The sequence below is a fragment of the Puma concolor genome, chromosome A3 (assembly GCF_028749965.1).
Source record: "Puma concolor isolate L17-30 chromosome A3, mPumCon1.1.hap2, whole genome shotgun sequence".
Taxonomy (NCBI): domain Eukaryota; kingdom Metazoa; phylum Chordata; class Mammalia; order Carnivora; family Felidae; genus Puma; species Puma concolor.
The window spans coordinates 77,231,747-77,247,716 of NC_141669.1; the positions used below are offsets into that span (position 1 = coordinate 77,231,747).

General features: G+C 38.1%; 1 protein-coding gene across 9 annotated transcripts in view; it reads right to left on the minus strand.

The window, feature by feature from the left end:
- The window catches only part of PPM1B (protein phosphatase, Mg2+/Mn2+ dependent 1B), a 92,495-nt gene that overhangs the window by 14,172 nt on the left and 62,353 nt on the right, over positions 1–15,970 (minus strand). For 4 of the 9 annotated variants that reach the window (XM_086701207.1, XM_086701208.1, XM_086701210.1 and 1 more), the window contains 3 exons: positions 12,585–12,702; positions 9,424–9,535; positions 8,979–9,036 (listed from right to left, as the gene is read on the minus strand). In XM_086701207.1, coding sequence (XP_086557333.1) covers positions 8,979–9,036; positions 9,424–9,535; positions 12,585–12,702 — 288 coding nt within the window. Of the gene's footprint in view, positions 1–1,106; positions 8,232–8,978; positions 9,037–9,423; positions 9,536–10,279; positions 10,366–12,584; positions 12,703–15,970 lie in introns of those variants that run through there. The other 5 variants (XR_015249251.1, XM_086701204.1, XM_086701205.1 and 2 more) reach the window with 3 other exon arrangements.

Genomic DNA, 15,970 nt, shown 5'->3' on the forward strand with positions numbered 1-15,970 from the left:
ACTGTTAAAAGGTTCGTGAAAGAAAGGGGGGAAAAAAGTAATACACACACACACACACACACACACACACACACACACACACACACACAAAGCCAATATGGTAAAATGTTTACGGTTGTTGAATCAAGGTAGAAGGTGTGTAGGTGTCCATTGTGATCATTTTAATTCTCCATATTTGGGAGTTTTTATCATAAACTGTTGGGAAAATCAGGGCGCCTGCCTGGCTCAGTTGGTTAAGCGTCCGACTTCGGCTCAGGTCATGATCTCAACAGTTCATGAGTTCGAGCCCCACATTGGGCTCTCTGCTGACAGCTAAGAGCTTGGAGCTTGTTTTGGATTCTTTCTCTCTCTCTCAAAAATAAATAAACGTTTAAAAAAAGTTGGGAAAAAAAACTCTAAAAAAATGGTTACTGATCTAGATCTGACATAAACTTTTAACCATCTCTGGAAACTGATACTCTACAATTCTGCAACAAAGAAACAAAGATATGCTGATATAACCACATAATAAATAGCAGCGCTTATTAGAAAAATGAGAGCACCTGAATGCTTTGGGGGGGAAAAAAGTGCCCTTGTGGCAAAAAGCAAGAGATGATACTGTGCATTGTGTATGTTTTTATGTCTATGTATATGTCTATTATCTGTTCATTTTAGGATGTTACATGTAAAGTGCCTGGGAAGACAGGTAATACAGCAATATACAAGTGATGGTATTGGATAGTGAAGTTATAGATGCTTTATTTTCTTTGAATTCTCCAATTTTCTACTTCAGGTAGGTTAACTGTCAAATAACTTTTAATTTTTTTTCCTTTTTAAAAAGTTTTTATTGGGGCGCCTGGGTGGCTCAGTCGGTTAAGCGTCCGACTTCGGCTCAGGTCATGATCTCACCGTCCGTGAGTTCGAGCCCCGCGTCGGGCTCTGTGCTGACAGTTCAGAGCCTGGAGCCTGTTTCAGATTCTGTGTCTCCCTCTCTCTCTGCCCCTCCCCTGTTCATGCTCTGTCTCTCTCTCTCTCAAAAATAAAAAAAAATAAAACGTGGAAAAAAAAATTAAAAAAAAAAAAGAATCTAATCTACTAAGTTCTTTTTTTAAAAAAATAAAAAAAAATAAAAAGTTTTTATTTATTTAAGTGATCTCTACACACAACATGGGGGCTGGAAGTCAAGACCCAATGATCAAGAGTCATGTACTCTTCCAACTGAGCCAGCCAGGTGCCCCAAATAACATTTGTTTTTCTTAATTTGCAAAATTTACCGGGTGGCGAAAACATAATAAAATGTGCTCTGTTAAGATTTTTCTTATTTTTTCTCCCTTACCTTTCCTTATGTGCTAAATAAACATGTTCCCCTAAAGTTTCTCATTTGAATCTATTCAGGGAAGGTTAAGAAGGAACAACTGGGTGAATGCTTGCTAATCATAAACCTTATTGGTCTTTAATCAAGTTTTCCAAAAGGCAATTTTCTCCTTGATAGTATATCACAAAGAACTTTCAGTAGCGGGCATAAGAATCTCCCCACCTCACCCCCCTGACCCAAAAAAACTCAACTCCCTTTTTATAAATAAATTAAATTAAATTAAATTTAAAAAAAAAAAAAAAAAAAAAACCTTCTAGGGCATTGAAACAAATTCTGAAGTGATGATCAACCCTAATTTCGTACCAGGACTGCCTGTGGAGCTTTTCAAATTATATACATACTGAAGTTTTTAGCAAATGATATTCACACTCATTGGGTTGGGGTGAGTTTTTTAAACTTTTTTTTTTTTTTTAAAGCTTTATTTATGTAAGTACTCTCTACACCCAATGTGGGGCTCAAACTCACGGCCCAAGACCAAGAGCTTCACGCTTCTAGCCCGCCAGGCGCCCCCCCCTAAAGTTCGATCACATGATATTTAGATTCACTGGGGTGGGGTGAGTTTTTTAAAGCCTGCCAGGTGATTCTGATACACAGAACCTGTGATACAGACTCTTCTTACTGGAACTTATTGATGAAAATGTTATGTTAGTTGCATTTCAATTTTGGTGGGTTCGAAAGATACAGCACCTCTTGCTCTCCAACTGACACCTGTTACTACAGCAAGCATCTACTATGTCTCTGTGGCTTCTGTAGGAGTGCTAGCTGGGGAGGAGTAGCTGCTTTCAAAAAAAAAAAAAAAAACATTTAAACCAAACTTGTAAGTTAAATTGGGATGGATTTACAATGGCTGCCATCACAGAGCCACTGAACTGAAAAGAACTTGAGCTAATGACCACATTTAAAAGTCATTTTATCTCAAGACAAATTACATTTCCCTACTGTGCTCGATAAAAGATAGATGGATGAGACCTCTTACCCAGCCATTTCATTGGACTCTTCACAATACTGTTTTGCAACTCTCTTATGGATTTTCATTGATATTAGAAAAGGAACCTACTGTTTGGCTGTACTTTTTTTTTTTTTTACCTGAACTCATATATACATTACATCACGATTACACATCTATTACAGCCATCAGTTCCACCTTGCAACTGTTAATAAGTCTTTCCAATTAGATTGTAAGCTCTCTGAGGTAAAGAGAATTTCATATTCCTTTCTGTAATTAATGTCTGTACTTGGAACTTTATGCATATCATCTCATTTAATCCTCATAGGTACCCTAACAGGTACTGCAACCCTTATTTTTATAAGTGAGGAAATTTATAAGCTCAGAGAGACCGAAGTTATTTATCAGAGTGAGAATGCTAGTTAAGTGGCACAGTTCAGATTGTATACAGGTATAATTAGCACCAATGTCCCCCTGCATGTTCTTTTGAATACATGATGGTAACCATTTTTGCGTAGCAAATGCCCCATATAAACAGACACTCACTAAAGAAATATTGCTTAAAATTATTGTAGAAGTGGGCCACAAATTATTTCATAGTCAAGTCTACAATGCATTTCCTTGATACAGGAGACTAATGAAATTATAGGACAAAAAAATTCTATTAGATGGGATGGTTTAAAAGTACTCTGCAAACTAAATCAAAGGCAATTATGGAGATGAGAATATAGACCTTTACCCTCTGTTTTTATTTTCAAGGTTTCACTGTCATCTAGACAAGCACAGTTTAAAAGAATCAAATCTCTCATGAAAATACTGCTTTCTCCAAAATAAGACACTGGAATATAGACAGTGAACAGAAGGGGGAAATTTTTAAGCACATTTAGAAGTTAAACTTTAACTAGCTAGTATTTATTTGCAGCATTTGTTAATGCAGTTGCCATAAGCAAAATTCTTCAAACGACTAGCTAAAACAATGGAGAAAAAAGTAAAGAATAAATATTTACTGTGTTTTTGGTACAGTCCTATCCTCTGCTTCTCAGCTAAAAATAACTTTTAGAGCTAAAAATTCTCAACTATGAGTTCATGAGATAAAATTAACGACGACTAAGGAAGAATCTAATTAGCTGTTATCTGCAAGGATTATGTAAAATTTAATGAATCTGAAATCACTTTAAAGAGTCATTTAAATGATCAAGACCACACAGCTTAGAGAAGCAGTATGTCGTACCATTCTTAAAAATAGACTAAAGTTTGGCATATTTTCAAACAGTATAGATCTTCTCCATAAATATGTTCTGAGAAGTAAAAAAGAAAAAAATTTACCAAAAGACTAGTACGCACACAGTCCTGAAACTGTGATATAAAAATGTAAAAGCAGCTATGTTTACTGTAACTGATCTATTTGAAATTATCAACAGAAAGGCTATATATAAAACTTAATGTGAAAACAGAATACGAAGATTCTTTTGGGCTTTTGTCCGATCTTTCCTCCCTTCTCAAAAATTCAAATGCCTTAAAAAAGATTTTGGATTAGGACAAACAAAAATGTGTACTATTTAAAAGAAAAATAACTGATAAGATATCGGGCTTGGGTGCTTAGTTTCAAAAACTTTATGAAATATTCCTCCTCAAAACCAGAGTATCTTAAGACTATTAAACAGGAGATTCACAAAAGAATGAGGAATGATTTTGCATGGCTAGTAAAGAGATGGGGTACAGACATATTATCTTAGATAACACAAAAAGGTGTAAAGACAATGGTTCTGGGAATCCCCATGCCTTAGACTGAAATTCTGGCTGTATCATTTATTTAGCTTTGCAACCTAGGCTAACTACTTCCTCTCCCTGACTCTCAGGCTTACCTCTAAAAGAAGGGTGTTGAGGATATCACCTATGACTGTATACATATCCAACAACTGGACAGCTACAAGTCCCCCCTTTGCCCTTGGAAAATCATCAACCTATATGGCTACTTGATCAGTAATATACTAATTAAAAAGCATTTTAAGTATTCTTTGAGGGAAGAACTTAACATTTTTCCATGGAAAATATAAAACTCTATACATGTACTTTCATACAAATTAGCAACCTCAGATTATTTTTTTTAAATATATGATTTAAGGATAGTCTGAAGCAAACACCTAGAAATTAATAAATAGAAATGGCTCTTATTTAGCAAGTATTTACTGAGTTCTCACCACATGCCAGGCACTGTTGTAGGTGCCGGGACTATAGCCATAAATAAATCAGATGAAGTCACAGATCTTGCAGAAATTTCTACCTCTAGTTATAAGACGCAACCTAGTTTTTTTTTTTTTTTTTTTTTTTTTTTAAGATTAGAACCTAAACCAATGAAATAGCTTATTTTTTACTAATCTACATACCCAGTGTGGGCCTTGAACTCATGACCCCAAGATCAGGAGTCACATGCTCCATCTAGTGAGCCAGCCAGGCACCCCAACCTAGCATTTTGGAAGAAGAAAAAAGCGATGATCTCAGAGCCCTGCCTAAGGTAAGAACAGTTTGGAGCAAAATGCAGTTTTACTTTTTCTGGTCCTCTAGGTGATTGTTCTTTTGGGGTCACAGACGCCTTTGAAGAACTGATGAAAACTGCAGACATACTATACTTCTCGTTAAAAACTGCGTATGTACACACATAAACACATTTTCAAAAACTTTCTGGGGATTCACAGACCACCTAAGAATTCCTGCTAGACTCTTCCAAAGATTTTACTAGGTGGGAAAATGTCAATACTGCTTGCATTAAGAAGTCTTAACATACTCCAACAGGTTGAACTAAGAAACAAATTTAGTAGGCCACTTCAGAAGACTCCTCTCAATAATGAACTTTCTGAATATGTTTTAAATGTTTTAATTTCTGACTTACATTCCACTGGGCCTTCTGAAATACATTATCCACAAGATTTTCTTTTCATATAAGAAAAATAAATGAATTCCTATTTCCGTAAGTAATCCCCAAATTACTTACAGGCATTTACAGCCAGATAATTCTATCTCTGATATGAAGCAGACATTTTAGGATTAACTTGAATTAACTCTGACTAGCATTCTTTTTTTTTTTTAATTTTTTAAATGTTTATTTATTTTTGAGAGAGAGAGAGAGAGAGAGAGAGAACATGAGCAGGGGAGGGGCAGAGAGAGAGGGAGACACAGAATCCGAAACAGGTTCCAGGCTCTGAGCTGTCAGCACAGAGCCCAACATGGGGCTCGAACCCACGAGCTGTGAGATCATGACCTGAGCCGAAGTCGGACATTTAACCAACTGAGCTGCCCAGGTGTCCCCCTCATTTTTTAAAATGTCTGAACAAAATTTTTATTTTTGTTACTTAAAAAAACCCCAATTTTTATAAAATGTCCCAACTGGCTCCTCTTCTGTATTTCCAGCACTCTGCTGTCTTTCCCATTCTGTAAACTAACCTGGGCTCCTGCCACTGTACTTCGGCAACATCTTCCACATGGCGCACATCTAACTAAGTTAAGAAGCACTTATGTAGTAGCACGTCTGTGCCTCACTCACTGCTACAGTAGCTTAAAAAGTAAAAACTTAAACACCTCTAATGACTTCATTTTTTTTCTGCTTCTTTGTGTTCTTTTATTACATTTCTGCTACTAGTGATGATGGTTCAACATTTTTCTAAGGTCATGATTATTCTGAAAGGGCAAAGTGGTATTTCCCAAAAGAGGGCTCTGGACTGCAAAAGTTACTTTTTATAGTAAACAGGGAAGTTTCTCTAATCCGTGTATCTGTCTGATAATGAGTTTACGCTTATCATCTGATCTCTCAATTATTTCGCTACTTGACTGCCAGCATCTCTTTAATCTAATGCTGCACATGTTTCCAACAGATTAAAATACCAGAGATATTCCTTTGGGTCTATCATTCTTATGCTCCAAACAGATAGTGGCTCCTCTCTGTAAAATATAAAGTTCAAAAGGCCTCTCCAGGAGCGCCTGGGTGGCTCAGTCAGATAAGCGTCTGACTCTTGATTTCAGCCCAGATCGTGATCTCACGGTTATTGAGATCAAGCCTGCACTGGGCTCTGCACTGACAGCACAGAGCCTGCTTGGGATTCTTTCTCACCCCTTCCTCCCGCCCCTCTCTCAAAACAAATAAACAAACTTAGGGAAAAAAAAAAGGGGGGGGGGCACTCCAGTCTCTCCAAAAGTACTTCTGGCATCCTAAGTTCTTTTTTTTTTTTTTTTTTCCCCCAAATGGTCATTGGTTTTTGAGAGAAAGAGAGAACAAGCAGGAGAGGGACTGGGGAGGGGCAGGAGGGACAGAGGATCTGAAGTCGGCTCTGTGCTGACAGCAAAGAGCCCGATGTGGGGCTCCAACTCATGAACCTGAGATGGTGACCTGAGCCGAAGTCAGACACTCAACCAACTGAGCCAGCCAGGCGCCCCACATCCTAATTTTTTTTTTTTTTTTTTTTTTTTAACCACAGCGGCTCTATGCTCTGGACAAAATGAGGTCCTTTCTTTAAAGACTGGCTTATACTTTGTTCTTGCCTCTCCCGTCCACTTGAACTACCATCCTCCTCATTTCATTTGTCATTCTCATCATTCTTCAAATCCCCTCTTATCTGTAATTCGGACTTGCCAGGCAATCAGCGTACAGGTCACATGGAAATGAATCACATTCCTATTCTGTCACTTCTTTCTATTCTTTACCAAATGATGTGAAACACGTATTCTTTAACTGGTGTGTTTATGTGGACATGGCAAGCTGCAATGACAGGAGAGATGGAACCATGCCTCATGTTCTGTAGTCTCCCCGCTGTATCACTTCACCTCAGGGTAGACTGTCCGTGTTTCATCTGAAGTTACTAGAAAGCTTATGCATCTCCTAACTTATACACAGTCACAGAACACTCATATTCAAGGCCAGTTTTTTATCCTGAGAATTTCTCTTCAGTTTCATGGCTCTGTTGTTTATTCATTCACTGTTTATTGAGCTGTGTATAAGTATTTTCTATTTTTTAAAAAAGTTTAAAACATTAACCCCAATGTTAATTTAGGGTTCTGAGGCATTTTAAAAATCGTATCGGGAGTAAAAGTAGCCAACTTTTTTGAGGGACAAAGAAATTTGGCAAGGCATAATGAAATAATTTTTTTTAAGTAGGCTCCACCCCCAACGTGGGGCTTGAACTCATGACCCTGAGATCGAGTCACGTGCTCTAGACTGAGCCAGCCAGGTACCCCAAAATTATTTTCTAAAATTACACACTGGGGTTACATTTTCACACACATGAAGAAACAGGAGTACTTAGACAGCTAGTAATGAATCAGTAACTACCTTTTGAGGGTTTATTTCCCCTAACCATAGTACTGGATGCTGTGTGGAACCTATAATCTAGCTGAAGAGACCAGCCTGTCTTCACTCCACCACCCACTTACGACGAACTTTTCAGTCATGGCCACCCCAACTTCTGTCTTCATTTGTTTGATTTAGGGTTCTCAAAGGTATCACATGACGTTTTTAAATTAATTTTCATAGCTTTAGATACAATTCTTAACACTCTGAGGTACCGAACACCAAAGAAAGACTCAGGACCACTGCTCTAGACCAAGATATAAATCCTGTTATTAGCAGTATACAGTGTCACTTTTATTCAACTCACTACAATGTATTAATTGTAAAATGTTCCTTTTTGCAAGGACACTTTTATTGTTTAGAAAAAAGAAACAAGAGGATTTGCTGCACAAAAAGGAATACAGTGCGATTGAGAGGATACCAGTGGCTGACGTCTCTCTCAAGACCTGTCACCAGGAGCTGGAGACTTGGAGGGTGAGTCTATTTCTTCTCAATGAGTTTCATTACTAACTTGGGCTCCCTTAAATCTTTCAAGCATAAAAGTGTTAAAAAATTAAGTTATTCATTTACAGACGTCCGAAAACTTCAAAACCCTACGAGAAAATACTTATTTGAATTACTGACTTTGAAATACAGGACAATTAAAAAAAAAAAAAAAAGAAGGAGGAGGAGGAGGAGGAGGAGGGAGGAGGGGGACAAGAAGGAGGAGGAGAAGGAGGCACTGTTTTGTCTTCTGGCACTAGTACCAAGATAAAAACACTACAGAGACGCGGCTGACAGCACATCAACAGCAGTAAGGAAGGCAAAGTGACAGAGTTCTGCTCTGAGGAAGCATGGCAGAGACAGCAAAAATGGTTATCTCAGCTCAACACACATGCCTACAGCGGCAACGCTAAGGTTAGAAAGAAATTATCCTTAGGTATTCAACTGGGCACACAGGGGCACTGAGAGTCAGGTCTTTAAAAGAATAGCTCATTTTCTCTATCACTACGTTCTAGTGATGGTAGCAGCCTGCTGAAGGAGAAACTGAGATACTTCAAAGCACATTCTTCACCTCAAAATTAAGATTTAAGGGAGAGGGAGAAGGAAAGGCAGACACACAGGGAGGAAGTAAGTACAGCCCAACAAAAAGGTACTCGGTGCCCATTAAGTGGCAAGTCTATCTACAGAACAGAACTGTATCTCTACCTCCATTTCTATACATTCCCTTAAACTTTAACTGACTCCTTAACATGAAAAGTACTAATACTTTATTACAGATTTCATTATGTGAAAGTATTACATCTAGTATTTACATTATAAAATTATTTAAAATGCTTAAGAAACGAAATAAAACTTACCCCATCACTTTCTCTATGTGGATTCAGCCTACTATAAACAGCTTCAATAACATTGCGCCTAAAAAAAATTACGCTTCAGGTTTATTAAAATTGCATACAATTACTAAGCTTGAGTATTTAAATAAGACTTCATCTGGACCGTTCTCAAAAATTAATTGCCACACTTAAACACTTGCCAAGAACATAGTTTCTATATCTCACTCAGAAACTGATCCAGAGCACCCCCAAATTTGTTCTCATTTATCAAGGAAATAGGACCTTCACCTTCAAAGCACATGATAAATAATTCCCTTAAAAAAAATCTCTTTTGGATGAAATTTTAAAGTTCTTCTCTAGTAAAAGAACCGTCAACTCATTTCATTTTTAGATAACTGATATACTTCTTACCCAAAATTAATTACTAATTATAAATGAACTCAAAATTAGTTCTTTTTGTTCTACTTACTTGCCAGCAAGACCTCCCCCAGGAGGCAAATTTGGGATATTTTCTGCAGACAAGATGCGCATGACATGGGCAAGATCAGGCATTCCTTCCTCACCAGACTTCTCCATAATTTCTGCAAGTTTTTAAAAAGAGTTCCTAAATTAATGTGGTATGTCCGGATTCACAGAGTGAAACAAGGGGTACTACCTGGTAGTATCAATTTTCATATGTAAAAAAAGCAAACATTATCTTACTATCACAGGAGGAACAAAAAAAGTAATATAAAAAGTTAGGTGCATACATAAAAGCAAAAACTGAAACAAAGGAAACGTCCTATGATACAGCAATAGTGGAGAAATTTTTGGTATAAGCCGAGTGAAATGGTTTATAATCACTAAAAATGATCCCTGTTAGTACAGCTATGTGGAAAAGCATATACATCTGATCTGATTTTATATAAAAATACAAAAGTTATTAAGACTATAATTATCAAAAAAAAAGCGATGGATAAGGATTGTAAGGAAAAGGAGAAAAAATAGAAATCACTTTATAAGACTGTTCATTTTTAATCAAAGAATAGCTGACGTATTATATTCGTTTCAGGTGTACATAGTGATCCGACAATTATATACATTACTAAATGCTCGCCACGGTAAGCGTAGTCTCCATACGACGCCAGTGCAATATTACTGACTGTATTCCCTATGCTGTACTTTTCAGGCCTGTGACTTGATAATTGGAAGTCTGTAGTTCTTAATCCCTTTCACCTAGTTCGCCTATCCTTCCTCTGGCAACCACCAGTGTGCTCCTCATATCCAGGAGTCTTTCTGTTTTGTTTTCTAGATTCCACATAGAAATGAAATCATAAGGTATTTACCTTTCTCGGTCTTATTTCATTTAGCATAATACTTTCTAGGTCCATCCATGTCGTTTTACAAGGTTTTTGATACCTAAGTAGTAATGTTCCACAACAATTTAAAAAAAGGAAAATGAGTCACAGAACTTGCTGAAGCTTAGAACAAAGTAAAACATTTACATGTTCCGTTTACATTTAAAATTTATGGAAAACAGGTATTTAGTACATGATTATTTGGCCAGTATTAAGATATAAACTCCTTGGGTCTCCCTGGGTGGCTCGGTTGGTTGGGCGTCCAACTTGGGCTCGGGTCATGATCTCACGGTTCACGGGTTCGAGCCCCGCACTGGGCTCTGTGCTGACAGCTCAGAGCCTGGAGCCTGCTTCGGATTCTGTGTCTCCCTCTCTCTCTGCCCCTCCCCCACTCACACTGTCTCTTTCTCTCTCAAAAATAAATAAACATTAAAAAAATTTAAAAAGAATGATATAAACTCCTCAAAAATCAGACAGTGCCAACTGACTTGAAGTTAACAAAAAGCAGTATCCTCGGCGGTCACCACGCTTCACCAGGCCCTCACCATGACCTTAACTTTCACCACTCCCATTCGACTCTGCCCCTGACCTCTTTATCCCCACAGGCTCCGTTCAGAGCAGCCTTCTCCTGCTTCTCGATCTTCACATGTACTTCTACGCTCTTTCTGCCAGACCGACCAACCTATTTTGCATAGTTCACTCACACTCATTCTTCAGGTTTCAACTTCTTATGTCACTTTCTCAAGTGCGTCTCTGACCCAAGCCTGGAGCAGGTGCACCACTGCACACTTCCACTGCATATGATAGTTAATGTGTCATAAGACTGCAAGCTTCTTGGAGGCAGGACTGTAATTCTCCTGCCTTATACTTGCATCTCTATAGCACAGGATTTCTCAGCCTTAGCACTACTGACATATTGGACCAGACAAAAAAAATTTTTAGTGTTTATTTTTGAGAGAGAGAGAGAGAGAGAGAGAGAGAGAGAAGCACAAGTGGAGGAGGGGCAGAGAGACACACACACATAGAATCCGAAGCAGGCTGCAGGCTCCAAGCTGTCGGCACCATGCCCCACAAGGGGCTCGAACTCACAAACTGTGAGATCATGACCTGAGACGAAGCTGGATGCTTAAGCAACTGAGCCATCCAGGAGCCCTGGACTAGACAAATTTTTGTTGTAGAGGCTGTCTGTGTACTACAAAATGTTAAGCAACATCCCCGGGCTCTACTCCATACTAGAGGTTGGCGACACCCTCTCAGTTATGACATCAAAAAGGTCTCCAGACATTGCCATGAGAGAGAGAGAGAGAGAGAGAGAGAGAGAGACAGACAGACAGACAGACAGAGAGAGAAGACTGGGTATGTTACAGAAAGTATATATAGAGAGAAGTCAAATGAATTATAATGTAAACAAGATGGGGAATCTAAGTAAAAGGTACTACATGTACATGGGAGCTCTCCTGATTTTTTTTCAACTCTTCTATAAATTTAAAATTACTGCAAAATAAAAGATTAAAAAAATAAGTACAGTTGACCCTTGAATGACTCAGGTTTGAACTGCATGGGTCCATTCATGTATAGATTGTTTTCCAATACAGTACACTACTGTAAGTGTATTTTCTCCTTATGATTTTCTTAACAACACTTTCTTTCCTCTAGCTTACTTTGAATACGTGTTAGTAGACTGTCTATGTCATCAGTGAGGTTTCCAGTCAATTAAGTTTCAGGGGAGTAAAAACTTATGTGTGCATTTTTAACTTATGGGGAGTGTTGGGGGAAGAGGTGGGGATGGTGGTGTGTTTGTACCCCCAACCCCCACGCTGATCAAGGGTCAACTGTAAAATCAATGATCTCTCACAACACCAATGCTAACTCTAATCGGGAAGATAAAAACATACAGTAATGAATTCCTATGATTAACTTGGTAGGAGGGAATTAGTATTAGTGGAATTATAGCACTTGATGTTCATGATAACCCTGGAGGCAGATTTCACTGGACTCCTCCACTAAAAGTATAACAAAGGAAAGGGACAATAAAATAGCAAGGTTTAACAGTATTTTCGAATTTTTCTCCTTGAGGGTATCATAGGCCTATCTCTTTTCCCTGCCAATCAATTCCCACTCACTGGTCCAAGATGTGACAGTAAATCTCAGGCAGACAGATGCCTGTTTTTTAAGGCCTTGTTTAGAAATACTTAGTCATTTTTTCCCAATTAAAAAAAAAACTACTTGATAAACAAGGAAGAATACTTTTCCTTTCCTTCTTAAAAAAAAAAAAAGCACCTTTCTTACTTACCTTCAACCCGTGATTCCAAGTGCTTATCCAGCTCTGAATCTTTTCTCACTGCTTCATCTGAGACCTTGGGAGCATTTGAAAAGCAAACTAGTACAATACTCATGTTATCTCGACTTCCCTGTATATTCAAGAAAGAAAAAGAAAGAATTATATTTCTACAGTCCAGCAACTTCCTATTATTTAATTCAAAACAGAGTTAATTACATTAAGCAATTATAGTTTATTTAAATCACCAGAATGCACACATTCAACACATTCATTTCCATTCCAAAGAACTATTTGAAGCATTCCCTGAAGAAACAAGATCTCTAGATAGGGGTAGATCTGTAATTATTTTATGACTTTTAATTCTGTGTACCTATTCTTACCCACCAACACTCCACAAATGAGGAAATGCATCTTTATATGCATTATTACATCTTCTAAACTCTGTTTCCCACTCAAGACTACATATTCCCAAAGTGTCTCAAGCCCAAAACACATCTTCCCAAACAAGTGTGTAATTTTCACCTAATTAACCTGCATTAGAGCAATGCTAGCAAAACGCCACTGAATTTGACACAGCTGAAAATTACTGATCATTAGGATACTCAAGAGACTATACTGAACAATCAAGCAGAGAAGAAAACAGATTCTAAACCATTCCGAGGATAGCAAACAATGGAATGTAACTGGATGGCTGAGATACTATACAGTCAGATATAAGAACTTTTGAAGAAAAGCCATCATATTGTTAAACAGAATCACAAACAGGGTCAGAGTCTGCAGAGGGGAGCTAAAACTGCTAACTTAAGGACAAATTTTACTGCTGCCGTGTTAATCACACTATCACGTACAAATGATCTATATTTAAAAAGTAGACTATACCGTAAGATTATGAAAAATGAATTTAAAACTTTCTCATTACATTTCCTATAGATATATTACTTTAACTGAGTTTCTTAGAACAGGATAAAACAGTGCTTGGGTCACCTGGATGGCTCACTCGGTTAAGCATGCAACTCTTGATTTTGGCTCAGGTCACGATCCCAGGGTCGTGGGATCGAGCCCCATATGTGGCTCCACGCTGAGTGTGGAGCCTGCTTAAGCTTCTCTCTCTCCCCAGCTCACGTGCTCTCTCTTCCTCTCTTAAAAAAAGGGGGGGCGGGGCGGTACCTGGGTGGCTCAGTAGGTTAAGCGTTCGACTTCAGCTCAGGTCATAATCTTGCGGTTCACGAGTTCCAGCCCTGCATCAGACTCGGTGCTGACAGTTCAGAGCCTAGAGCCTGTTTTGGATTCTGTGTCTCCCTCTCTCTCTCTGCCCCTACCGCGCTCACGCTCTCTCCCTTCCTCTACCAAAAATAAACATTTTTAAAAAATAAAGAAAAAAAAAAGAATAAAACTTCTTGAAATAGTGACTTTTCAACCCACCCCCCCCCCATGGTTTCTATTTATGATTCTAAACAAACTAAATCAATGTAGGTGGTAGGCTATTTTGTCTGATGGTGCCCTTTGCCAACTCAAGTGAAAAAAGCCTAGGCCACATCCATTCTAGTCTTTTCATTCAGTATGGCCAGAATCTAGGCAGGCACTGTTTGTTCAGACTTGTCACTTTTTTGGAACCCACATGACACAGCCAAAAAGACAGAAAGATCTTGCAAAATGTGAAGGCAATGGAGGCCAGGCCTTAAGAAGGCTTCAAAAAAAAAAACTTTTCACAGACTTGCATGCTTTAGTAGGAAGAAACATCATGAGTATATAACCAGATTCTCTGTATTTGGGAGGGAAAAAAAAAAAAAAATCAAGATTTCCAAAAAATCAGGATTGGTCCAAACTAATTTCGTTCTTTAATGAAACCCACCAAGACTTTCACAATGACTTAATATTAGAAATACTACAATGGCTGTATGAATATATATACATATCCACACATAAACACACCATGGTTCCAAATAGCTCCCCCTCCCACCCAAAAAAAGAGTCAACATATTCTATAGGATTTACCATGTAAGTTCAGGTCAGGAAAAGCTTTATACCATAGACATTCAAGACACACACACACACACACACACACACACGCACACACACACACACACACACACACACACAATTTCCATTAGGTTTTTATGTTATAAAAATTAAATCCTACCAACTGGAAAATTAACTGAAAGATAGTTTAAGGAAGTTTAAATATCAAAAAATAAAGGAAATAATTTACATTTACACCTAAGCATGTGTGATTTCAAGGATGCTTCTTCTATTTCTACATAAAGATGACTTTCCCCTAAGTACAACGTATGAGTGCGTTTCAGTAATTTTTATACAGCAACTTAAAAAGATGTTTTTCCCTTTATGCCTCCTCAGTTTTCTAGAGATAAACTATCCTTACATAATCAGTATAAATTTTTCATTAAGTTCAGAAATGAAACATGATAAAAACAAAACAAATCCAGCTTGGTGAACTGAAGCAATTAGCCAGATATTTAAAACTGATCATTTCAGGGGCGCCTGGGTGGCGCAGTCGGTTAAGCGTCCGACTTCAGCCAGGTCACGATCTCACCGTCTGTGAGTTCGAGCCCCGCGTCGGGCTCCGGGCTGATGGCTCAGAGCCTGGAGCCTGTTTCTGATTCTGTGTCTCCCTCTCTCTCTGCCCCTCCCCCGTTCATGCTCTGTCTCTCTCTGTCCCAAAAATAAATAAACGTTGAAAAAAAAAAAAAAAATTTAAAACTGATCATTTCAGTGCCTCTTCTTTTTATTTTTTGACAACAGCACAGCAGTACCACTCTAAGGAATTAGACCACTAACAGATAGTTCTAGGTCAAAGCAGCCAGCGTCCCTGCCATATGTAAGGGCATTTAAATGGAAACAGAAAATAATCTGAGGTGGTTAATTTTTAAGCTGAATGCTGCCCGGTTATAAAGAAGTGTCCTGGATCAAGTGTTAACATGGCATATGAAAGTAAGTTGTGAACAGAATACCATTGCCAAGGTTAGTAAATGAGTATCTGATAAGTAAACCATCAATATTCCTCATTTTTTTAATCATTTTTTTCAGCCTGGTACTGTGCTTATCTTACTTACATGTTCAAACACCAGCCAAACTTCAAAAATAGACCAAATTTTCACCTATCCATGAGAGATGGAGTCTATGATTACTTCAAGAACACTCCCTTCCACCATTACCTTATTCCCTGAACCTGTATTTCCTTCACCTCCCTGTTTCACAACCATCATCTACAGAATTAAAATTTATTGAGGTCTATAAACCAGAGAACTATTCAGGCACTTACCAAGAGCTTTACCCTCAACAACTCCACAAAGATATTATCATTCACCGCTATCTTATAAGATGTAGAAACTGCAACTTCACCCGATTTCGTTCTATGTGGTGCGGTATAACTTAAAACC